General features: G+C 42.5%; 1 protein-coding gene and 3 long non-coding RNA genes across 4 annotated transcripts; 2 read left to right on the forward strand and 2 right to left on the reverse strand.

The window, feature by feature from the left end:
- The first annotated feature begins 857 nt into the window (after window positions 1-857).
- Window positions 858-2,866, forward strand: LOC146696168 (fatty acid synthase-like). The gene is made up of 4 exons (XM_085474267.1): window positions 858-1,079; window positions 1,210-1,308; window positions 1,749-2,000; window positions 2,128-2,866. Exons 1-4 carry the CDS (start codon window positions 990-992, stop codon window positions 2,263-2,265), a joined length of 579 nt encoding a protein of 192 aa, XP_085330393.1. The 5' UTR covers window positions 858-989; the 3' UTR covers window positions 2,266-2,866.
- A 1,542-nt stretch (window positions 2,867-4,408) lies between these two features.
- On the reverse strand, window positions 4,409-9,211 carry LOC146696169 (uncharacterized). Its single transcript, XR_014923166.1, has 2 exons — window positions 7,721-9,211; window positions 4,409-4,734 (listed from the first exon to the last, which is right to left on the reverse strand). It is a non-coding gene; the product is annotated as an uncharacterized LOC146696169 (long non-coding RNA).
- Window positions 9,212-13,867: 4,656 nt separating this feature from the next.
- LOC146696170 (uncharacterized) lies at window positions 13,868-15,943 on the reverse strand. The gene is made up of 3 exons (XR_014923167.1): window positions 15,291-15,943; window positions 14,948-15,006; window positions 13,868-14,768 (listed from the first exon to the last, which is right to left on the reverse strand). It is a non-coding gene; the product is annotated as an uncharacterized LOC146696170 (long non-coding RNA).
- A 5,390-nt stretch (window positions 15,944-21,333) lies between these two features.
- On the forward strand, window positions 21,334-22,220 carry LOC146696171 (uncharacterized). Its single transcript, XR_014923168.1, has 2 exons — window positions 21,334-21,975; window positions 22,058-22,220. It is a non-coding gene; the product is annotated as an uncharacterized LOC146696171 (long non-coding RNA).
- Window positions 22,221-26,498: the final 4,278 nt, after the last annotated feature.

Below are 26,498 nucleotides of genomic sequence, written 5' to 3' on the forward strand. Positions count from 1 at the left end.
GTTGCAGGGCCGTCCTGGCTGACACGGCGCTGCGTGAAGCTCTGGGATGCTGCCTCTGGACTGGCACACTGGGGTGGTGGTTCCCCTGTTTAAAGACCTAGACCTGAGCGTGTGCTCCAACTGTCACACTCCTCAGCCTCCTCTATGCCAGGGTGTGTCTGTCAGTCAGGCCTCTGATTCAGGAGGAAGCAGTTTGTGTCCTGGTCATGATCACTGGAGCAGCTTGTTATCCTCTCGACTGCAGGGTCTGTGGGAGTTTGCACAACCAGTCTACATGTGGTTTGTGAGGCTTCTACTTTTGTAGGATCTTCATCTTACAGTACAAAGAGCCTTTGCTGCAGCTGTTGTTGTGTTTTGGCGCCTCATGGATAACTTTTCATGTCATTTGAGTTTCAGGCTTGTTGGTGTTGCTGAGCTGTGTGCATCGTCTGCGTGGGTTTGTCAGCATAATGGGGCTCATATTAAAATGACTTTACAGTCACAGAGAAAAACTTTAAAACACAAAATCAACACTTTGAACCATCGTGGAAACTACGTGTCCTTACTTGTCATCAAATGATGAGTGTGCGTCCTCACCAGGTGTCACAATCATGTGTATCAAAACGTGTGTAACTGTTAAACAGCAAAATGTGTTAAAGCTGAAAGTCTGACTGTTCAAAGGTGAAACTACAAACACTTGTACATATACAGCTCCCTCCATAATGGCCTGAGGAAAACCAAAGACCTGATGTGATTTCATGTTTTCTTTGTTTCACAGTTTAAAAGTTTGTGGTTCTGTTCTCAGACCTTTGTCACTCACATGTTGTGCATCAGCTGTTTATGTCACTGTGCAGCCAAACTAACTCCCCTCATGTGTTTCCTTTGCAGCTGCTCCTCTGGATAGCATTGAGTCCCTGGCTGCCTACTACGTGAGCTGCGTCAGGCAGGTGCAGCCGGACGGCCCGTACAGAGTCGCTGGATATTCTTCTGGTGCCTGTGTAGCATTTGAAATGTGCTCTCAGCTGCAGACCCAGAATCAGCCTGTGGAGTTCCTGTTTCTCTTTGATGGCTCACATTCATATGTGGCAGCGTACACACAGGTCAGAGAAACACTCGCGCATCTTTATTTCATGTATATGCTGTATAGCGTGTGTGATGTTGGTTTTGAAGGATGAGCTCTGGTCACATGATCTGCATGTGAACAGGTTTAACTGTGTTTTTGATTTGCAGAGCTACAGAGCCAAGCTAACACCCGGCAACGAGTCTGAGGCTGAGACTGAAGCCTTGTGTGCCTTCATCCAGCAGTTCACTGGCATTGAATACAACAAGGTATACTGTCTCTGACCCACAGGTTCACACACAAGTATTCCTTTATGTGGCATCAGCGTTAAAGGCCACACAACCTGAGCTTTTGCCTCACGGCGCCTGTAAGGTAAAGATGGTGACTGTAACACAGTCTGGAGCTGCTGTTCCAGCACAGTCTGTGTGTGGTGCAGGTTTGACTCAACAATGATGTGATGTTTGGAGCTGTTATGGAGACTAAAGTAAAACATGCGGTTAAATCAAACCTTCGTACAGTTTCTCACTGAAAGCTGACATTTGTAACTCCTGAATATCAAAACATCTTCATTTTGCATTTTCATATACATAAGATCTGTGATGTTCATTAATTATGTGTCACTTACTTTTCTGAAAACAACAATATCTCCGCGAGCACGCGGTAACGTTTGCTATGAACTTACAGTCGTCTCCATGGTTACATCCTACAGCTTTTGGAGACTCTGCTCCCGCTGTCAGACCTGAATGCACGCGTCAGTGTGGCCGTGGACCTAATCACCTCCGCTCACAAGGACATCGACCGAGACTCACTGCACTTTGCAGCCTCCGCCTTCTACTACAAGCTAAAGGCTGCTGATGCATATGTACCTACTGCAAAATACCACGGCAGCGTGAAGCTGCTGCGCGCCGAAACCAGCAGCGAATATGAGCAAAACCTGGGAGCTGACTATAAGCTCAGCGAGGTACCGATGCACATTTACATCAGTCTGTAGTACTTATCTTCACTGTGCGTGTGTGCGCTTGTGTGTGTTTCTATAAACTCTGTCTGAGCCTTCCAATGTTCAAACTGTGTACTGCGTCTTTCTTCAGGTCTGTGATGGCGAGGTGTCGGTCCACGTCATCAAGGGAGATCACCACACTTTCCTAGAAGGCGCGGGGGCGGAGTCTATCAAGAACATCATTCATAACTCGCTGGCTGAGCGAGCTGTCAAACCAAGGGAGGGTTAAACATCCACCGTCTCTTCACCCTAATTCCTCAGCTTTCCCCAAACTAGACTGTAAATGTGTCGTTATAGGAAGTGTTTGCACTGCTTATGTTTACACGCTACTGTTATCCTAATATCCCAAATGTTAATGGTTAGTGAACCAGTCGACATCCCATCATCTCACAGCTCCATCGATTCCAACTGCAAGTTTTGTTTTTTGTTGCCATATGTTGTTGTTTGCAGAAGTTCATCCCACAACAAAATAACGTGGTTAAAAAATTAATGTAACAAAGTAACAAACACTGACACATTGATTGAATCCTGAATTACATAACATCACTCAAATTGGTGTTTCTGCTCATGCAGACATCAGTAGACAGGCAAACGCGCTGCGACCAGCCTGATGAGCGACTGTGGAGGGAGGGCTGACCCTGCAGCCGTGTTTCTGCACACTAACTACTCGTAACACAAGTTGGAGGCATTTCTTTATTTTGTGATATTTGTTTACTTTTCAGTCATGTGACCACACAGTCATCAGTTACAGTGGCAACCAGCAAATGTTTACGTTGTCAATAAGTTCACAACAAATTAAGTGTTTCATAAACTGTGTTTTAACAATGACACTCGTGTTACTGTAATTTACAGACCAGTTATTTCACTAATTCAGAAGAAAAACTGCTTCTCTTCATGATGGACTGTGTCAAACACACGCTGTTGTTCTGACAGACGCCTGTGACAGAGGCGTCGCTAAGGACCAAATGTGTCTCTTCAGAGGTTAATCAGAGATGTGAATGATCACTGTAACAGTGAGATCATATTTACTGATGTAACCTCTGAGAAACTGTTTCCTTTTAAAGGCTTTGGTCCAGAGATCTAAAACCTCAGCAAATAATCCAAACCTGAGTACAACAGCTGGCCTGAGACCTGTGATTGGGTCAGTGAAGGAAGCTGCTGATTGGAGATGAATGTGCTGAGGAGTCACAGTACGATGGACATGACAATAAAGGCCTCTGTGTTTTATTGTAACATTTCTGTTATGTTTTGTAGGACTAATAAGGGCCTCAACAGTCGCTCAGTGTTTTCCTTCATTGTAACGAGCCTGTCCCGTTGGATCTATGATTCCTGTGCTTTTGTTGTCGTTACTATTTCTGATCATTTATCTTGTAAATATAGTTTTTGGGTTTTGTTTTTTAGAGGATGGGTCAGTTTATCAGGGACTGAAACACAAATCCTGTTGGCCCAAAAAATTCTTAGTCGCTGTTGGCGCCACCCGACCGTTTAGTTCAGACCATTAAAGTAACGACTGGTTCTATATGACACTTTTCTACATGCAACAAAGGTGGTGATGGAAGGAGGAGAACAAACTTTTTTGTCTGTATTTAATAGCACAATGAAGACCAGACAGCAAAGCAGGGAGGGAGAAATAAAGGGCCTCAGGTCAGAGTTGAACCCGGCCGCAGCATTTACCCCATGACCAGGTGACGTGGTCACCCGCCCGACCCTTACGCACAGCAGTATTTCACTTCAGCTACCAGGAGTATGTGGGTCGAGCATGCAGACTGAACTTTAGCTGCATGTTAGAAAGCCGAGTTTATGAATGAAGGCTAGAACAAATGTCCCGGCTGAAGGAGGAGGGGCTGCAGAGGTGTATAAACACAGGTGGGCGGGGCAGGGCTAGTGTGCAGGATGACTCAGTGACCTACACTGACCCGTGTTGGTGAACATTTTGTTAAAGTTAAATGTTTTCAAGCTGACAAGTAAATTATCCAGCGAGCTAAGTTGAGCTGACCGACGTGCAGTAAGGTTTTCATGCTCTTCACTAACAGCTGATCGCTGAGAATATATCAACAGTAATAATGTCCTGTAATTCCCACGGCTCTGTATGTCACACCTGCGTATGCTTCCCCATCACATTCATCACCTGTTCCTCTGGTGTCTCTGATTGGAGCACGCAGGTGTGTGGAGCAGAGTGAAATCACACACCTAATGCTGTTTTATTCAACCTGGATCTTGGAAGTTTTGATTAACATCAGTGTCAAACATGAACTAACTCTTTGTCCCCTTCAACATTACATGTTGTTTTTTGAAGTAACAGGTTCAGTGATCTTAAAAGGCTGCGGTAACGTGTCGCTGATAAAACACTGAGTCATTTTCAAATTATTCACTTTAGTTCAATTCAGCTTTATTGTTTTATGTGAAAGTCTCCATCCTGTGTCCTTCACTTATCTTTATCCCAGGTGTGAATTGTTCACAGGACTTAAAAGAAGGACGTGTCTGTGGAAAAGGCTCCGGCCAACCTAAACTCCTCCCTCATCAGGACACAGAAGAGCCGCTGAGGCAGCGCCTTGGAGTACGCTGCTGGTCGCGGCACACAGGTGCGCAACAAGATCTCCCGGCCTGCTGGAGGAGGGAAGTCTGGTACTCTGCTGCTTCCCCCAGTTTGCTTCTTGTCAGATCCCAAGTCCTCATCGACGGGCGCCAGAAGGGCAGCCTAAAAGGGCAAAGGTCAAATGTTAGCAAACAGCAACCGATTCTGAAGAAATGTGCTGTGTGATATTCAGAAGTACTGTAACCCGAGTCTCCCACAGAGACCTGATCCAGACTACAGCTCACAAACACAGCTCCTCTACTAACACCTCACTGCAGCTGCACGCTGCTGATCCTGTCTGTGATTAGAAATGATTTCAATAAAGTAAAACAGAGGCTCGTTTTCTATGAGCATAAACAGGGATCTCTTTTTCAGTCTCAGTGTAACAAACGTGTTTACTGAATAAGTCTTTCAGTAAAAATGTTTTTGTTAATTCAGTAAAATCTGCAAAGATGACTTGTACTGTTGGCAGCAACAAACAGAGACAACAGAGTGTGGGACAGACAGGAAGTCAGGACACGTCTATGTGCTTCACAGTGGGACTAGAACATGAACATTTCTACACACACCACAGGCAGCAACTGTGCAAACCTCCACGTCACCAAAAACACCCTGCAGGTCCCATCAGAGCAACGGCAGAGAAAACAGATGAAAGGTCTGTTAGAGAGAAAAACGCTTCGCTGCTTTCTTACCTGTATGACACCAAAAGGGTTTTGTTTTTTTAATAATAAAGGCTTCATGTTTTACAGTTAAAGGTAAAGCTCATGCAAACATGCAGGCTTATTTGTCTGATCAATGCAAAAGTTCAAACATGTCTCTTTCAAGCCTCATTATCAGCTGAGATCATAGTAAAGACACAGACAGGATCCTGATCCATCTGTTCTTTATATAATTACTGTTTTTACTGTAATGTAGAATATCATGGACATAATACACAGACTGCAGCCTAAATACTGCTAAAAACAGCCCTTTTTATTTTTAAGGTTTCACGTATTAACCTTTTATTATAAAAGTCACCTGATCCTTAGCAGGTGTGTATACAGAAATACACCAGGTCATTATTTAAGCAAAGCGAAGCCAAACTGCTCCTGTGTGACAGATGAAGTCCACCTTTAAACAGCATTTAGATGCTGCTAATGAAACTCGATTAGTGGCAGCACTGGTCTGTGGGCTGGGGACACTGGTGCCACCAGTACAGCGCGCACTTTTCACAGCGCCACCATGTGGACCAAACTGTATTCTGGGTCAAACCTGATGTTTTATCATTTACACTGAACAAAAATATAAACGCAACACTTTTGCTTTTGCTCCTGTTTTCCATGAGCTGAACTCAGAGATATGAAACATTTTCTACAAACACAAAAGACCCGACACTCGCAAGCAATGTTCCCTCTAAGCTGCGCGCGTACACAATTGCGCACTGCTGGCACGGTCTCTGCACAGAAAATCTGCGTTGCGCGCACAAAAAAAAAAAAAAAAAAAAAAAAAATTCACCTGAATTGAAATTAAAATGAAAACTTTAACAATCCTGTTTTGCAGTGTTAGTCAGTGACTGGCTGCTCCCGTATAGGATTAGAACGAGGCCACCTTATCCCGTAGTCCAGCCAATCACGCGATTCACATTCGTATATACGCAGCTAATCAACGTCGCTGTCAGGCTCTGACGCGTCCTTATGCGCCGACACCGGTGTTTTAGCAAAGCGGCTGATGTGGAGTGAAGCCACGTTAATGACAACGTGTACAACCATTGGAGATGTGAGCAGGACCGACGGAACAACTGACGGGAAAAGTGTGGACTTTATACCAGTTTTTAAATTGTGTTGATCGGCCGCGTACAACCAGAGTTATGATAAAAATATCTGCAATGTTTGGTTTTCTTCCTGAATACTGTCGTTGTTTATATTTACTGCGGGAAGAAACGGTGAAAACGCCGTTTTATAAGGAAAACGCTCGAAAGCCTGTGAGCAAAAACAACACCCCACCACCCTTTCCTATTGGTGGAAAAATGTACCATGTGGACCAATCAAAAATTATATGGCAAGGGTTAGAAACGGGAGGAAGTTTTAGGAGTGACGGCGGTGCTTGGAGATGTGAGAGATTTGCGACGTTTAGCGCAAATCTTATGTAGTGAGTGTGTAGTGTAGTCAGCAGTTTTGTTGTGTGTGTCAGAACAATGAGGCGACTGCTGAATGTTACAGGTGTTACAGCAGTGATACATCTGCTGTTGTCCTGCAGGTATCAGGCTGTTGTTCTCCTTCATCTCATAGTGGACACAAATTATTTTTTGGAGTGGCACAAATAATTTGTGTGGCATCAGATTTGATGCAGAACAGCTGATTGTTCTGTAAATAGTTTGAAATGTTTAATTAAAAAACGCCTTGGCTACATTTTTAGGTAAACAGCTGCAAAAAACTTTGTTTGCATAACTCGGTTACTTTTTTGAAGAAGTAACTATATAATTAATTGCCCAACATTGGTCATTATATCCTGTATTTTGCAGACAGAGTTACAGACTCTCTCCCAGACCACAGACTCATAATACAAGTCAGAGCTTTATTAAAAAAAAAAGAAAGAAAGAAAGTTGTGTTTTCAAAATTAGAGTTATTTTTACTTCCAATAGTGTTAACATACTGCACAGGTCAGGAACAAGATTTTTTGTTACATTTTCATTGTAAGTGGGCTGAAGCAGTTAATTAAAAGTAGTCTAACATGCCACACCTCACAGGTGTGGCATGTCAAGGTGCTGATTAGACAGCATGAATATTGCACAGGTGTGTCTGAGACTGCCCACAATAAAAGGCCACTCTGAAATATGCCGTACATGTGTAGCACAATGACACACATGTCGCAAAACCAGTCAGGATCCGGTTCAGCTCATGGAAACAAAAGTGTTGTGTTTATATTTGTGTTCAGTGTAACAAATACTGAGACGTCTAATAATGTTGTGTGTTGTTCATCTGAGGACGCTGCAGAGAACCAGATTATTTTTATTATCCTGTTTGTCTGTTATGTGAACCTTTAGAGGATGTACCTTATAAAGACTGAGTGTGTTTATCGCACTATGTTAAATGTAACTGTGAGCGACACGAGGCTTACTGCTCATGGTTACCTCATCAGTGGTGAAGTCAGCCAGCTTGATGCAAGAAAGAGGAAGAACAAAAGGATGAAAGAGCAACACACAGATGAAAAACAAAAACAGACTTTCTAACCGACAGAGCTGAAATCTGAACATGTCACCAGCTGCAGGAGGCAACGCTCTGAACCACGTCGTTCCTCCTCCAGATGGAGCTTTTACTGCCTATAGTCTCTTGACATACAATGGTTGGATTGTCCTATGATACTGTATCAGCTGAGCCTCAAATTCTTATGATCTCGAGCTTCAGTCTCAGTGAATCCTTAGTTGGCTCAGATGCATCATCTGGTGTTTGAGTGTAACAAGGTGGTTGTAACACAAAAGGTGTGTATGTGTTTGTGTAAACAGGTGAGTGTGGTTTGTAGTGTCCAACTAAAGCAGCGTGTCTAACCAACCACATCTCCAGGGCTGAATCAGGTGACCACGAGCCATCGCTCCACAGCTGCTGAGGGAGCTACAACCCTCATTCAGCCTTTCATAGACATACGGCAATGAACTGTATGAACAATAAACTTTATTCATACACACAAATCCCTTTAGGGTTGTGTCAGCGAGGGCAAACGTGCCACATCAAATACATGGAGCTACAAGCTGTGGTGACCCACTGTCAGTAAGGGAGCTTTATTACACACACACAGCATCAAATCATAACAACAGTTACCTCAAGCTACTTCTATGTTATAAGGCAAAGACCCTGCAGTTACACAGGGAAACATTAGGTGACCGTCTGTGAGCGACAGTGGGAACCAAAGCCTCTAACAAACATCCATCGATAGATGAGGGGCAGACGGGCTGAATGCAGAGAGGTCTACTAACACATGTTGAGTGAAGAAGAAACACCCAGTGCATTATGGGGAACTTAGACCTATAACTTAGACCTGTGTGCGCCTTAGCATATGCTACTTCCGGCGCATAGCGCTTAGTTTCCGGTGTGATATTCGCTCCTTGTTCACGGTCGGGTTTTTCAACCAAATGGACGAATCAAGTGGCAATTTACATTTTTCGAGATGTCGAATGTATCTGTAGATGATGTTGATCGACTTGTCGATATTTCCCCCCCGCGCCTCAGAGCAAACGAGAGAAAGGATTCAGATTTTATACTTCTCAGTATCTGTAAACAGCGCTCCCTCGTTTATCGCGGGAGTTACGTTCTAAAAATAACCTGCGATTGGTGAAATCTGAAGTAGCCAACTTTATTTTTCACAGTTATTATCAATGTTTTAAGGCTGTAAAACCCGTCACTACACACTTTATACACTCAGACCGACATGAACATTTTCACACGTTTCTCTCCTGTTTAAGCTCTCAAAGCTCAAACCTTCGTAGACAAATAAGTCCAGTATTACAGAAACCAAAGATCAAACCGTGTTTTCAGGTCCAGCACATGAGAACAGAGCAGCTGAGAGATAATTCAACATCAATGAATCATTAATGAATCAATGAATCAGCGATTCTGTACTGCACAGGAGAGACGGCATGGAGGAGATCAACAATAGTCTGAAGCCAATCAGGACGCAGAACACAAAGCGCTGTGCGCAAAAAAAAAAAAGCATGCAAACTTGCACAAAAAAAATGTGCGAAACAGCGAGGCCGCGTTATAGCGACAGACCAGACCAGCTGCACAACACAGACACTTCAAACCTGAGGACAAATCTAAGAGAACAGAAAAAGGAAAGGAAACTTAGCTTAGAACCATGCAGCGCTACAGGAGACGGCAGCACTGCAGAGGTGAGGACCGGCACCTGTTTGAAAGAGACAAATGCACACAAACACACACAACAACGAACGAGAAACAAACACAGAGAGAGGAAAAAGTGGTTATACAGAACTTGAGGACATTACCTACATGTAAATATCTAAATAATTATAAGTTTGTTGTGTTTTCTTTAACAATGTCAGAAGGAGAGAGGCACTGAGGCACCGTCTTCCGCCCCCCGATGCTCCTGCTGCGCCTCCTCCTTCTGACAGGAACTGCCTACAGAACAAGCATGAATGATGCCTGAGTGGACACACACAACTCACAAGTTCCTGGCTCTGTCAGCTCCTCTGCAGAGGGTTTCCCTAAGAAGGTGGACCTAGCAGGGTCACCGGGGGACGGGGAGCTGTGCCTCACGGCCCTCACTTCGTCGGAGAAACCCTCATGCAGAGTTCAGAAACTTGTGTGTTGAGTATGTCGCTGTGAGCCTCCACCATTTAACTAGTGGGTGCAGCCTGAACTGTCTAGAGACAGACCAGACCAGCTGCACAACACAGACACTTCCAACCTGAGGACAAATCTAAGAGAACAGAAAAAGGAAAGGAAACTTAGCTTAGAACCATGCAGCGCTACAGGAGACGGCAGCACTGCAGAGGTGAGGACCGGCACCTGTTTGAAAGAGACAAATGCACACAAAATAAGTGTTTGTTGTAGAATGTGCAGCATGAAAGTAGCATGCATGTTTTGCATAGAACTGTTTTATGCATCTGCATTTCACAAAGAATGACAAATTGGTATACGGGACAACAAATAAAATCTAATGTATAGAAAAAAGATAATAGGATATGCCCATGACAATAAGAATGATAAAGGACTTCACAAAGTCAATTTATTGCTAAAGTGTGATCTTAGAAAATTGCTATTGTGCACCACACTAAACAGAACAAATTCTGTCAAAACTTACTTTTGCAAGATCCCACAAATGTTTTGCAAGATCTTGAGAGTTTTTTTCTTTGCATTTATCATGCTTCCATCAATACCTGTAAAGCTGTACAGAGTACTGCAGCTGGTTGTTAATGAATGCAACAAAGACCACCAGATCAAAGTACACCTAGCCACGAGTGTTTCCCCTTCCACTGAGCACTATCTTCATCTCGCAAAATACATGTTCAAATTTTTTTTCTTCAATGTGCCTTGCGAGGCTCCATAACATACCTATCAATCTGTGAGCATTTCTCAGAGGCTGCAGCAACTGCAGCTTTTGAGGAAGTTGCAACAGCACATTTGTGAATTCTCACGCGTAGCCCTACAGGAACACCCACAGTTACAAATACCATAGCGACCAACATCAGTGCTACTACTGCCCACAGTTCATGTAAAGGAAACATAACGGTGTCATACAATAAACTACAGAATCAGCATTGTTGTCTGTGAAGGTTCTCAGTCATTCAGGTCATCGTAGTCAAAGGAGCTTGTAAAGAAAAGCGTCTGGACTTCTTTAAGTTGCTTGAAGACGTTTCACCTCTCATCCGAGAAGCTTCTTCACTTCATCAGCATTGTTGCACAATTCAATCTTGTTACCCTTCTTTAAAGTCCACCACCTGTGCTGCAAGTGAAGTTGATGCATTAACACATTGAAAGTTGTGGCACTTCTCATTATTTGACGTGCACAGCTGCTCTGTGTGAGGGTCAAACATTTGTTTATTCAACACCTGTGAAGGTATCAGAAAAAATGCATAGATAGCAAGAGAAGCAAATTAAAGCACTGCACGTGCTTTACGTGCTATGACATGCTGCACGTCATAAAACCCAGTTTCTTGATTAACATTTTTAAGAGTTAAGTTGTAATACTTTTGTGCATTATTAAAACAAATCCTAAAATTCTGTATCACTGTGCTGTTACGAGAAGGTAGCTTGAATGTAGGTATCTGGCCCTGTGTAAATCTTGAGCATGAGTGATGTTGTGGGACAGTGCACCAACTACACAGGTACAACAGCCGGAGAACCAAGAACCAGGAACAGCTACTTGGCGATCCCGACACAGACTCCAGCTTTCCATATCTGCATCTGCAATGAATATTAATAGAGATAAAATACAATCTTTTATCCTGTCTTCCTTCTCTCAGCCCAACCGGTCGCAGCAGATTTGGCGCTATATAAATAAAATTGAATTGAATTGAATACAATTTGCGCTCTCAGAGTGCTTCTTGTTTGTTTTTGTTGTAATCTGACTGTGGATTTTGATGTTTTTAAAAGCATAATACAGCAAAAAAACAAACAAACAAACAAACAAAACCCAGAAGGCCTTTTAAATTTCTTTAAATATTGTTCTGCTTTAGTCAAATCAAAAGATTGTATATTATTAACTTGAAATTGAATTGTGATTTTAATTTTAGGAATAGAATTTTAAGAATATTAGTTTTTACTGTCTCCAAATGGACAGGTAAAAAGCAGCTTTGAATTGACAGACCTCAAATAATAATATATTTCTTGGATTCGAGGGGGCACCCAAACTCCACCTACACTACTGTGCTAGACAGCAATATCACAGAACAGTGAACTCTTGGCACACACAAAAAATCCCCAGTGTAATCAATCCTCCACAGCAATGAAACACTGGATTATTGGGTACAGACACTCTCTTGTAGCCAAAAGGTCAGAGGGTTAGTCCTTTCCAAAGCTATCAAAACATCATTTAGCAGGGCAGCGGCAAACAGTGTCTGAAAAGTGACTTTTCATAACCACTGTCATACTTATTAGATATTAAATTTACAATTGTTTTCTTCTCTGTATTGTTATCCATTCAGAACCAATACAATTATCCTGATAGATGCAGAAGGGAATGTGATCTTCACAGAGCGCACCATGCTTGACTGTGACACAACCAAATGGAGCACCAGTTCTTTCCAGTTCAAACTGCAGGAGTGAAGACACAATGGAGGAAACCTACTCTGTGCCTTTCTGCATCATCTCTCCTTCCGTTACCTTTTCCTCACCATCTCCTTCAGCTGAGCCTCATGTGACCGCAAAGACTCATCAGCACTTTTTTATTCAGCTAGTCACTAGCTGCCTCGTTAACATCAGTTTCATATATTTCTTACTTTTGATTTAATTTAAAGATGTATGCTAATTTTTAAAAAAAAGTAAAGATGCCAAAGGACATTTAGAGTTTTGTAGAGGAAAATATTTTACCTACATGTCATGAACCTTCTCAAAAATTATAGCTTGAATGTAATTTGGTAAATATAAGATTGGTGTGATGCCATTTTCTGTCATGAACGCTAGACATTGTGGCCCTTTCACACACATGGCAAAAGACAGGAGATGATCTGTGTTAGGCACATTACATGCAGTACGTTATGACTGGTTCTGACATTAGTGGTTTTAAATACAGCTTGTCTGGGTGAAGTGTAGAAAAGCTCGTCTGCGGTGCATGAATACATGCTTTTTGGTGTCCGATGTAACCTTCCATCCATGATTTACATTTTATGCTCTATTTTCAGGCTGCAGGCTAAATTGGCATCCTATGACAAGTCCTAGGGTCACATATATTTTTCTAGAAGATTTAAGTTCACACAAGTCATCACCAGGATTACTGGCTACTTTGTAAGTTTCTGATTACCCTTTCATTGGTGTTTAGGTAATTTTGCGTCACAGCATCAAATGTTTCAATGCACTGTTAAATGCACTGGATCTTGAAAAAACAGCCTGAAAATAAATAACAGTTTATCCAAACACCTCTCTTTTTGATTGTTGCATTATGATTACGGATACAAAATAACTGTCAGGAACCATGTGCTCACACACATATCAGTATAGGCCTAGGAAGCTGGCTCCGCTGCTTCCTGTATGACTCTAGGATTTACCCACATGCAGGTGACATATGAGTAATGTATTTATTAATGTGAAGAAAGCTTTTTGTAACCAGATTGAACCCATGGTTAATTTGACTTCTGTTCCCTAAAAAAAGAGTTCAAACTTGATATGATTTGTGAGTAATATGTACATACGTATTTTGATCTTTTGTTAGTTTTTTCCATTTAAAATCTCCCTATGGTCATTTAACCAGTATCCCTGGTTTGCAGTGTTATGCCATTGTATGTACTTTAGCTGACCTGCAACTGTTTTCAAACAGTGACCCCTCCTGCCTGTGTGGAATATTGCACCCTTCAGGATGTACCTGAACATTTGGTGTATTTAAAGATTACCTTCTTATTTTTTTAACCAGCAGAATGGGCACTGGTATCTTCACATCAATGTTTTAAAGCAATACAGCATCTAAAGAGGTGTAGAGGAGTATAAATCTAGACAAGTACAAATAGAATACCAGTGGCACAGCATTAAAAAATAATGGGTTTTTTTTTATCTGATTAATTTCAGCTGTGAAACAAATTTGTGGTTGTAGTACCATCACTCCATGTTTATAGGCTGTATGTAAACATCTTTATAGTTTTCTTCATATACTGTGTGCTGTAAGCATCCACCAGTCCCAGAATTAGCACTCTCTGCTAAAGGCAGCAAGAGTCCACTCGACAAAACCAAAGCATGTTTTGTAAGATTTTGCATCACTGATTAAATATATCTGAATTTATTGATTCATGCAGGAGGTGTGTAGCACATGCTCACTTTAATGTTATGTTATAATTTGGTTGCTCTTCCCATTTTTAAAAACATTATCCTTTTTTAATGCTTGTCGGCTACCCCTTGTAGTCAAAGTGTGCATAAAGGGATTTCACGCAATATCAGGAGTTTCAAAAATGTGAACCATCCCACTGGATGGCTTCACATTATGTGAAAATGGGGGAGGGGGGATTCCAGTTATTCAATGGGACGCCGTTTGTAAACTGAATGATGCTGGAATTAGTAGCAACATTTTTCCACATTTAGCTCAAAGCCTTATTAAAAACATGTTTTTTCAAGTCATTTTTCACAATATTCAAATTTCCAAAGAGGAACTGGAAAATGTTCTTTCCCTGAAAATGTCTTTTACTGAAGCTGCATCTATCCTCTCCATCTCAAGGCCTACTCTGTAAGACTATTATAACAAGTAAGTTATACAGTCGCTTACATTTAATGCTTCATTGAGCTGTATGTTTAAGTGTAGAAGAAAACCAAAGATCAAAGACGACACAGTTCAGTGCCAGTTAGCAAAGATGATGCATTTTGTCCTTTGGATGTATCATATTGCTGGTCTCTGTCAGCCTCTGTGGACCTTCACCACCATCTGCACCACGCACGAGGGCTTGAGCCCATATTCAGATAGAGATGCAGAGTCGTTCACCAATAGCTTCCCAGCGACAGTCAGCCGGACTTCAGCCATAAGATATCCTACACACACAACAGAGGACAGAGATGAACCTCACAAAATATTTAAACATGTCAAAAACTATTATGTCAGGTTCCCTGAACACCACTGAAGATGCACACATTTTAAACACACTCCTGTGTCCAAAACTCCTTAGCAGTGACAACAAAGTTAATATTTCAAAATCATCCTCAGTGCACACCTTTTCCCCCACTGTGGTCAAGATGCTCTTAGCTGTTTGGTTCCTCCTGCTCAGGATTTCTTCAAAGGAAAAAAGGAAACAAAAAGCAGTTTTAAAAGTTTTTTGTTGGTGGTGTTTTTGACTTTCAAGCTCAATCAAAGCAGAAAAAGACTTCAAAACAAATTCAATTGAATGGATGGGTATAATCTTCCATTGAAAGCCAGCAAGAAATAACAGTTTTTTAGAGAGTTTTGGTCATCATACACATAACAGCAATCACTGCGTTTGCAATATAATCTGTGACTATTATGAAAGTAACATACATAACTTGAAAAGCTAAAATCAATCATAACATTAAGCTCACCTTGTTTTTGTGGAGAAGGTGATCAGGCTTTTTCTTCACGTCCTGAGACCAGGTGCACTGGATCATCACCAGCTTGTATCTTCATCCTTTTTCACTCAGTGAAGTCTTTCTCTTTGTTCCCTTTGCAACAGAAAACTACTGTGTGATCACAGGTGAAGTTAGGGATATTTTTCCTGTGCAGTTTTTATAGTGCTTCATTTGGTGAAGCTGTTGATCCACTTTGATCTCAAAGGATCTCGACGGTGGAAAAAAGTAATATTTCTCCTTACCATTAGGCTAAATATAGATATAACAATTTATAATATGTCAGCAGCATCCCCATAAGGGAGGTCTCCCTGTAGTGTCCCGAATGCAGATCCATTGTGATAAGAGAGAATGGATCAGATTTGAATGTCCTCTGTAAAGTGTGCACAGCAGTAAATGGACAGCCGTTTGAATTCTGCTTGCAGTGTTTGAGGGAATGGGAGAGTCCACGGCCTTGGAAAGACTGCTGTGAAAATCACTAAAAACACTACAAACCTGCCCAGATAACCTTTGGTTCATTGGAGGAAGTCCACGGATGTCCTTCTATCCGTCCCTGTCTCACCTCCTGGTTGAGTACAGCAAGTGGAATTGTAAATTTGTTGTTTGTCCTCGATGTAAGGTAAAGTTATGTTTTCTATGCCTGAAGAGCTATATTAAATGTATTTTTTTAAAGCGACTTCTGTGTACCATGCTCCAGCGGTGTAGCTGTATGGCAGAAGAAATAATGACAGAGACACAAAGCTTCCAAGTTTTACTTTTGATGTGGGAGTGCCTTATTTGTAATAATGTACCATGCTGTGTTTTTTAATTCCCTTTTTATAATTCTCTATCTCTCTAATTCTCTCCAAATCAAATATAATTAGTGTTGGTGTTACGGCCGAGAGGGCCCGGCTGTGGGTGTGGACTCAAATGCAGACACAGAGGGAGGCAAACGGGCGTGAACACAGTGCTTTATTTACAAGTGTCTAGTGAAATTACACAACAGGAGACTATGAATGCTATGAATTATGAAATGCTATGAACTGTGAACTGTGAGGCCAAACTGTGAACATGAAACTGAGTGCTATGGCTAGGTGCTGGATTTCACGGATGGAAAAAGGGGCAGCGGCTTGGATGGAGGTACGCAGTCACTATAATGAGAAGAGACAAGTAGTCAGTGGCAGTCCAGTGAATCACAGCTGCAGGATTAGGCTATGGAGGTTAGGGCTTACGCGTTGCAGGTTTAAAGTGTCATGCGAGGAAGGGGTGTCCAGGGGGTTCCGGGTGAGGAGTGTCCAGAGAGGATCCAGAATATGCGTGGAGTGAGGGACTTGGCAGGGAGGCAGGCAGGTGTAGTCCGATGGTGGAGAGGAAGAAACCAGATGACAGAACCAGCGTCCAGGCGGAGATGAGAGTAGTTCGGGAAACGTGACTGCCAGGTGGGTCCTATGACAAAGAAAAACACGGTGAGGGAAAAGCAGTAGTTGAGGGTTCTCACAAGGGGTTCGCAGCCTAGCACTGACATGGGTTAGCAGAAGATCTGGCAGAGGTCTGTTGTGAATGCTGGTCTTATATGCAGGTGACTTGATTGGAACCAGGTGTGGAAGCTGATTGGAGTCTCTGCCTGAAGGTAGAACCCAGCGGAGTGGAAAAACCCCGTGCTCACCCGGACCATGACAGTTGGGTTCTATTGATGAGAAATTTGCTACTAAATGTGATCTTTACAGCTGCATTATGTCTGAATCATAATGATAATAAACCTGAAAAATGTAATTCATTCATAAATGTGAAATATAGTTAATCATACATTATGTTATTACTCATTCCTTAAGATTTAGTTATTTTATGTTGACCTGTCATTGTCTGCTGCTTCTTTAGCATTAGCTTGATGGCATTAATCACTTGTGCTATTCAGGCATTTTTTCCGTGTTTTTTTTTGTTAGCTTTATGATGACTGCTATTTTTTCTTCTAAATTGTTTAAGGAAATCAATGTCTATTTTATTAAAACCTTGTTATGCTTAATAAACAGTTAGGGTGTAAAGCATGCATGTTACAAGCACGTAGATGCTTTTATTTACAGTTTGTCGTTGGTTTCTTCTGCTTGTGCAGTTTTCCAGCCACCTTCTTCCCGTGCAGCACACAGTCCCAACATGATCAGATGATGCAGAACAGCCGTGTGGGTCAGCATCCCCTGACACCACACCCTGAACCCACCAGCCAAAGCCCTCCCTGCAGCTGAGCCACAAACCACATATTATCTCATTTAGAAAAATGTTTTGAGTAACTGACAAAACACGTAGTTAAGATTAATTTTTAGGGGTTTTGTTGGTTTTATAAACAGTTTAGTTTGAAACACACTGAATAATTCATTAACTACATTTTAAAAATCTGAAAAGCACTGTGGCGGGGCAGGGCCGTGCAGAGAGGTTTAAAGGGACGGGTGCTCAAAGTTAAAAAGGGGCACATTGAACCAGGTTGAATAACAACAACACACATTCATCAAGAATCTAATATGGGAAGAGAAGGGCTGTGTTGATCTGAGACTGTAGACATTAAAAAGTCCATAGGAGAGATGGTAGCTGATTAAACAAGTGTCATGAGATAATAACAAAATGCAAAGATTGGTGACAGCGCTTGGAACCATAAGGCAACAAAAAACTGTGAGAAATAAATTAGGCTCTGCCTGTGAATCACTCTTTGCTTCTCTTCTTCCTTCCATCCCATCATTTCATATATCACTCTCCACTTGCTATGTGAGAACAAGGCACAACTTGTCTGTGAATGTTCTCAGTCATCCCGGTCATCGTAGTCTTTGCAAGCTCCTTTGAAGGCACAACTTGCTATTGCAATAAACTATAATCTAATTATCCACACCTAACAACTCTTGCACTTAATCTATAATAAAATGATGACAGAAAAATGTTATAGCACTGCCTTTAGTAGCCTCACACAGCTCCTGCTGTTTCCTCCTCATGTCCTTACCAGGCATGTCTGGACAATGTTATATCATGAGTAATATTTTTTTTAAAAATCCATCTAAATAAAACACACACATGCACGCACACACAGTGACATTTTAGACCTTCTTCAGAATACTGTATATACTATGGGCATCACGGTGCTGATCCATAATCCTTACATTATTATTTATTACTAGAGCTACAATAATAACGCAATGAGGAGGGGGAAGTAATAAATATGAAATAATGTATTTATGATGATTCCATTTGTTTCACTATCCACTCTGTGCAGGGGCAAAGCTTATTACATTTTTAAACTGCAGAGATACAATAATTTTACTGCTGTAAAATCCAACTTTTGTCTTATTTAAAATATAAATCTAATATAATCTGCTTCTTAATGTATGTTCTTTAAAATACAGCGTGTGTTTTTAATATATTATAATTATAATAATTATTATGTGGACATGCATATTAGATCGTTTTTTAGTGAAATATAATCCCTCCAGAAAGGCAGGAAAAGCCCGGAAACTTACTTTAAAACTAAATATGTTCCCTAAAACGGTGACAGAGCTACAGATCCATGACAGCCTTACACAGGTAGCCAGCAGCTGTGACCAGCACTGCTTGTGCAGTTAATAAAAGGACAGGTAATGTTTGTCGCGCTGTTGCACACACAGCACGCTCGTTTGTTTCAGTTCGTCAGTTGCCACAAGACAACTTACCAACGTGTACGTAATAAGCTAATACTCCTGGGTGCTATACACTACAGTGCACGCTGTGCACCTACTTACTGGGTTTGTCGCATCAGTCTGTGTCTCTGAGTTAACTTGTGTTTCTCCTACAGCTCCGGACCGCAACAAATGCGCGTGCTCTTTGTGAGCTCGTTCCCGGCTCGTAACCAGCGCGTTCTGCCGTCAAGGGCGATCATTGGTTAAATGTGATCATGTGACTGATGCAAGCCAGATCCTTTTATTTAGCAAAACTGTGATTAATAGTTAAATATTATTGTTGATGGGCACAGACAAGACTCCGCACGCACACACACACACATAAAAAAAATAATAATTTTTTTTAAAAAGTTGCCTCAACAAAAGGGCACTTTGGGCACCCATCAGGAAAGGGGCGGGTGCTCAAGCCCCTCTAGCCCCCCCTCTGCACGTGCCTGTGGCGGGGTGTGGTTTGTGGCTGAGCAGCATCAGGGGAGGGGTGGAGCAGTGGGTGTGTGTGTGTGTGCGTGCGATGATCTCACATTTGTCATTTCTTCTTTCTCTCTCCCCTTGTCTTGTGTGTGTGAGTGAGAGAGAGATTATCATCTAACATTTGCCATTTCCTCTAGCTCTTTCCCCTGTGTGTGGGTGCATGTGTAAAGGTAAGAAGCTTAGTAATGAAGTAAATGAATTCATTGACGGGTGAACAAACAAGGGCAACACGGTGGCACAGTGGTTAATATAGTTGCCCGCACAGCAAGAAGGTCCTGAGTTCAACTCCACTATCAGGCTGAGGTCTTTCTGTATGGATTTCTCATGTTCTCAAAGTGTTTGTGGGGGTTCACTCCACGTGCTCCGGCCTCTTTCCAAAATCCTAGTTTGTGGAGAAACTCTGAAATGCTCTTAAGTGTCTAGGGTTGTCTGTATCTGTGTTAGCCCTGTAACAGACTGGTGACCTGTCGAGGGTGCACCCTGCTTCTCGCCCTAAGATAGCTGGGATAGGCTCGAGCTGCCCTGTGACACTGGAAAAGAAACACAGCAGAGAATGGATGGGTGGCTGATCAAACGTAAATATTTCCAGTCACTTTCAGTTCGAGCTGCTTAGCATGATCTCACATTTGCCAATTTCTCTATCTCTTCCCCCTCTGTTGTGTGTGTGTGTGAGATATTCTCACTTTTGCCATTTCTTCTGTGCCTTTCAACTGATCTGTGAGTGAGTGTGTGTGTGTGTGTGTGTGTGTGTGTGTGTGTGTGTCCCACATATTGCATACTCTGCTTTTGTCCTCAAATCAGGTAGGATTTGTCTGTGTGGTTGAGCTGGTCTGGTCTGTCTAGACTTTCACTAGATAGATCAGGCTGCACCCACCTGTGAAACAGGTGGAGGGTCACCAGGACATGCAGAACTCGCTGACAGACTCCTGGCCACCTCTTGCTTCCTTAGTAGAAAGGGGCCACTCCCAGAGGCAGAGGGCTGTGAGGCACCGCCCGCCGGGCCCTCTCCTTTGGGAAAACCCTCAACACTGGGCCGAACCTTGGAGTTCTGCATGTCCATTCAGGCACACTCCATGCTTGATCTGTGGGCAATTCCTCTCAGAAGTGGAGGTCACGGTGGAGGCGTCGGAGGGCGGAAGGCGTTCCCTCAGTGGCTCTCCTCTTCTGAGATTGTGTAAAAACAAAAGTCAATGTAGTGTAAGCAGCTTGAAAGAAAGTAACTGAACTTTTTTAAATTTCTGGGAGACGGTTGCTCACACGCGGGCGGCACAGTGGTTAGCACCGTTACCGCACAGGAAGAAGGTCTTGAGTTCAGCTCTACCGTCGCTCTGTGTGGAGTTTGCATGTTCTTCCTGTTTTTGCGTGGGTTCTTTCCTTGTACTCCGGCTTCCTGCCACAGTCCAACGACCTGCAGTTAGTGGCAATAGGTAATCGAAGAGTGTAAATTGGCGATAGGTGCGAATGGTTTTCTGCGTCTATGTGTTAGCCCTGTAACAGACTGGTGACCTGTCGAGGGTGTACCCTGCTTCTCGCCCTAAGATAGCTGGGATAGGCTCGAGCTGCCCTGTGACACTGGAAAAGAAACACAGCAGAGAATGGATGGGTGGCTGATCTAACGTAAACATTTCCAGTCACTTTCAGTTCAAGCTGCTTAGCATGATCTCACATTTGCCAATTTCTCTATCTCTTCCCCCTCTGTTGTGTGTGTGTGTGAGATATTCTCACTTTTGCCATTTCTTCTGTCCCTTTCAACTGATCTGTGAGTGTGTGTGTGTGTGTGTGTGTGTGTGTCCCACATATTGCATACTCTGCTTTTGTCCTCAAATCAGGTAGGAAGTGTCTGTGTGGTTGAGCTGGTCTGGTCTGTCTAGACTTTCACTAGATAGATCAGGCTGCACCCACCTGTGAAACAGGTGGAGGGTCACCAGGACATGCAGAACTCGCTGACAGACTCCTGGCCACCTCTTGCCTCCTTAGTAGAAAGGGGCCACTCCCAGAGGCAGAGGGCTGTGAGGCACCGCCCGCCGGGCCCTCTCCTTTGGGAAAACCCTCAACACTGGGCCGAACCTTGGAGTTCTGTATGTCCATTCAGGCACACTCCATGCTTGATCTGTAGGCAATTCCTCTCAGAAGTGGAGGTCACGGTGGAGGCGTTGGAGGGCGGAAGGCGTTCCCTCAGTGGCTCTCCTCTTCTGAGATTGTGTAAAAACAAAAGTCAATGTAGTGTAAGCAGCTTGAAAAGAAAGTAATTGAACTTGTTGAGATGGTTGATCAAACTGAAATATTACTGTCATGGTCCAGTTACGCTACATGTATATGTATTTGTTTTTGTTTCTCTCACTTTCTTTCTTGCTTCCCTGCTCACAACGCGATGCCTGGGTGGACCTAATCATGGGCTCCCGGTTGCTGTCCTCACACCTGCAAGCAATTTCTCACCTGAGGTTCATCATCCTGTTTACCAGCCACTTCTGAAGGCAGTTGCTTGGAGCCCTTTGTCGCTGGACTACTGTGTAACATTCGTTAGTGCAATTCTAGCTTTGGAAATATTTTGATTTCTCTTTGTGCTTTGCTTGGCATTTAACATTTTGTCCTTGTATATAGATTTTCCGTGCCCCGCCTTGAGACCCTGTTCGTGAGTGTGGCAGTTGCAGTGAGCCTTTGGAGCCCCCCACCCTCCATGGACCTCTGGATTCGCTGGACCCCTTCTCCCCACTTGTATATAGTGCACTCTGTGTCATGTAAATAAAAAAAATGTTTATTGTGATTCGTAGTCTGCGCTTGAGTCCTGCTCAGCCTTGACAATTTTTAGTCACTTTCGGTTCAAGCTGCTTAGATTCCCATGATCTCACATTTGCCATTTGTGTGTGTGTGTGTGTTTGTTTGTCCCACATATTGCATACTCTGCTTTTGTCCTCAAATCAGGTAGGAAGTGTCTGTGTGGTTGAGCTGGTCTGGTCTGTCTAGACTTTCACTAGATAGATCAGGCTGCACCCACCTGTGAAACAGGTGGAGGGTCACCAGGACATGCAGAACTCTTGCCTCCTTAGTAGAAAGGGCCACTGCCAGAGGCGGAGGGCTGTGAGGCATCCAACCCCCATCTCATCAATAGGGGGGTATGATCTGAAATAACAATAGATTGATAATTGCAAGTTTCAATAAGTGGAAGAGGACATTTATCAGTGACAAATGAATTTATCCAATAGAACATTTTGTGGACAGGAATATAGTCGGAGCATGCCCTGGATGAGTATCCTTATTAGAGCTTCTTTCTAGGTTAGAGAGCACACAGCTTGTACCTCCGGCTAAAATGAGATTGTGTGTTGTCATATCCAGAATTCACGAGAATTAATAGACAATTAAGGTTTCATCATCCCATTTGGGGGCGTAAATGTTGGCTTAAATCAGTTCATAAAGTTGTCCATAAAGTCCATAATGTTGGCCAACCACAGTAATACGGACCCATAATAAGGACCCATAGGATCAGATAAAATGGTTGATACAGGAAATGGGACGTTTTTACCCATAAGGATGGCCACCCCTCTGTCTTAGAGTTAAAGTTGGAATGGACTATTTGGCCAACCCAACCAGTCTTCAATCTATATCGGTCTGCTATACAAAGGTGAGTCCCCTGTGGAAAAGACATATCAGATTTTTTCAGTTGTGTAAGCACCTTTTTGTGCTTAACAGGGTGATTCATAGACTTAATGATCCAACTTACAAAGTTGGCTGCATAACCCGTAAGCTTCGCCTGTATATTGACAGCAGCCATAGAGTTATCTAATCAAAGAGCAACAGTATGAACGTGTGTGTGTGTGATAGCCACTAACGTCTAATCACACTTATGTGAATTAACTTATATTTCAGCTATTTTACTTTAAATGTAAGTGATATTTTCTTTTGAAAATCCTCTAAATTAACTAGTTTTAACTATAGACCTGGTAACTAGTCTGGGATATTTGTAGCTGATGCTCCATTTTTGTACCAGTAGGTGGCAGTGTGAGACCATGGTTTGGCCTGTTGTTAGTAGTCAGAAGCATGCTCAGCACTGTTTTCTCATAATGTTACATGTACTCCCTGCCTTATCATTTCTTTCCTGCTTGCAGGCTAGTATTGTACCAGAAATAGAAAATAAAAGCAGTCACACCCGATATATTGCATAGATTTATTTGAAATACTTATTACTTGTTATTCTGTTTTCTTTTTATTCTGTTTCTTCGTTACTCTGTTTCTTTCGCTCCGGGACCACGTGCACGTAATTTTCGTTACACCTCATGTAAACATGTGATGCGAATGACAATAAAGAATCCATGAATTCTTTTGGACCTAATACTGATCTTTGAGGTATGTCACAAGCAACATCCATCAATTTAGATTCCTACTCATTTATTTGTACATATTGTTGCATATTCACTACATAGCTTTTTATCAGCCCAAAACCACTCCCCTAAACCCATACTTTCCATTTTTTTTATTAGAATTTCATGACTGACAGTATCGAATAGGGCTGCCACAAACGTTTATTTTGATAGTCGACTAGTCACCGATTATTTTTGCGATTAGTCCACTAATCAGATCATGCAACATAGAGCTTACTGCACCAGCATGCATCTGCTCTAATATAACTATCATTAGCTTACAGCTTTAAGTGTATGTGCTAACTAAAAAATAAAGACAAGATGATAGTTTATTAAATTTTAATTAAATTTGCAGATTGTTTCGGTGAAGTTTAATAAACTCAGCCGTCTGCTCCTTGCTATCTAAAATATAACAGGACACCAGAGTATATTCTCGAGCATCTCACACTTCTGATGATCAGCTGTCTGCTTGATGTTTATTCAGCTGTGTAAAAACCAATGACTGTATAAATTATAACTTTAATCTCAGCCAAACCGATTTACTCAGGAACAAATGAAAAAACCCAAACAATAACATTTTTAAGTTATCTAAGTGACTTAGATATCATGTTTAACCTGAGTAGCGAAAGACGGCGGTGGGTTTGAAAACGATTTGCCGGGAGTCCGGTGTTCTCACCGGCTCTAGCGAGCCTTGAACCCCAGCTAGCTATCGAGCTAGTGCTCTTGCTCTAGTGTGAGAGATAAGTAGTTTTAAACCTTGTGATCCACAAAACAGCATAACGATAAAAGAAGAACTGACTGCGTTACAGTCAGTGCGGGAGCAGCGGCTTCGCTCATGCGCGATTCATTTGCCGTTTGGACGCACAGGTGTTGTCTCATGATATCACAGGTCTCCTGCCCTGATAGCAGCTGGGGGAGGACTATCCTCCGCCTGTGAGCGCTTTGGCATGGGTGAGGTGCCCAAGGTATCACCGCTGCCTGTTGCGAGTAAGAGCGATATGCGTTTTCACGTCAAAAAGTCGTCATAAATAAGTCTCCAATAATACCAGAAAAAGTCGCCAGATTTGTCGCTAGTCGCTTTTTAGAAAAAAAGTCGCTAAGGGGGTCTGAAAACTCGTTAAATATAGCGACAAAGTCGCTAAGTTGGCAACACTGCAGCTGGCGTCCTTGTACATGCAGTGCTGCCATCTTCTGTTTCAGTCTGTTATTACACTCTCAAATCCTACTACTTATTCATGTGTCTTTTGGGATCTTACAAAGCTACGGAGCCCCGCAGGGGACATGGGAGAAAAAAAAATTAAGACAGACTTTTGCGAGATCTCGCAAAAGTTTTAGCCGCATTCTTCGGAGGCCGCCAGCTCGAAGCCGACCGGGAGGTCGAGGCACGATGTGCCGGGAAAGCGGTGTTCCTCCCGGCTGTAGTAGGTCTCGACCTCCCGTTAGCTTCGAGCTAGTGGGTGTCAGATCTCCAAAAACGTCGGAGCACTTTTGCAAATATGTGATGTCTTGTAAACCGAGCAGGTATCTGACGTTTACACAACTACATTCACGCCTCAAAATATCTTAAAAGTGTATTTTGTGACCCAGAAAGAGTAATATTACAACAAAGTAGCTGCCGCCATTGTTGGAATTCAACTTTTGCGAGATCTCGCAAAAGTCTGTCTTAATTTTTTTTTCTCCCATGTCCCCTGCGGGGCTCCGTACAAAGCTTCAAACGACACGTCGACTATTAAATTAGTCTTCGACGATTTTGATAGTCGACGTAATCGTGACTAGTCGACTAATCGTGGCAGCCCTAGTAAATGGTAAATGGCCTGTATTTATATAGCGCTTTACTAGTCCCTAAGGACCCCAAAGCGCTTTACATATCCAGTCATCCACCCATTCACACACACATTCACACACTGGTGATGGCAAGCTACATTGTAGCCACAGCCACCCTGGGGCGCACTGACAGAGGCGAGGCTGCCGGACACTAGCGCCACCTGGCCCTCTGACCACCACCAGTAGGCAACGGGTGAAGTGTCTTGCCCAAGGACACAACGACCGAGACTGTCCAAGCCGGGACTCGAACCGGCAACCTTCCGATTACAAGGCGAACTCCCAACTCTTGAGCCACGATCGAACAGTTTTTTTAATTTAAAAAAAAAACTCCAAGTGTGTACTTCTTATTATGTAGGCCAGGGGTGTCCAAACTTTTTGCAAAGAGGGCCAAATTTTATAAAGTGAAGATGCCTGGGGGCCAATGGTTCCTTTTGACTTTTTTTTTCATAACAAAGTTACATGAAAATATAATGAAGAACAATTTTAATAGTCACAATTACCCGTTATTTTTAAAATAGAAATGTACCTAAATAAAAGACACTCAGGCAAGCATTTACAACTCTAAAGACACAATTCCACCTTTCATTTATATCTGGAGAGTCAGACAACATTGAACAAACTGTATAGAATACCCTACATTTCCATGAGTTTGCAATATCTTTGCCTAATGAACATTTAAACAGGCCTTATAAGTAATGAAAAGTGTTCTGTTATCAATAAAGTTTTTTTTAAAGTGAATTTCGCCCTTTGACTTTTACAAGACCTTTCAGGAAGCCAAAGTTTTTCACATACTGGAAGATTGCACAACTGGAAGTTCACTTGCTGCAAGAAATAAACACATTTGTAAATTTACACAATATGTA

This window comes from Copadichromis virginalis, linkage group LG12 (genome assembly GCF_057382275.1).
Source record: "Copadichromis virginalis isolate Kocher_CV1m ecotype Utaka linkage group LG12, C_Virginalis_male_GT1.1, whole genome shotgun sequence".
Taxonomy (NCBI): domain Eukaryota; kingdom Metazoa; phylum Chordata; class Actinopteri; order Cichliformes; family Cichlidae; genus Copadichromis; species Copadichromis virginalis.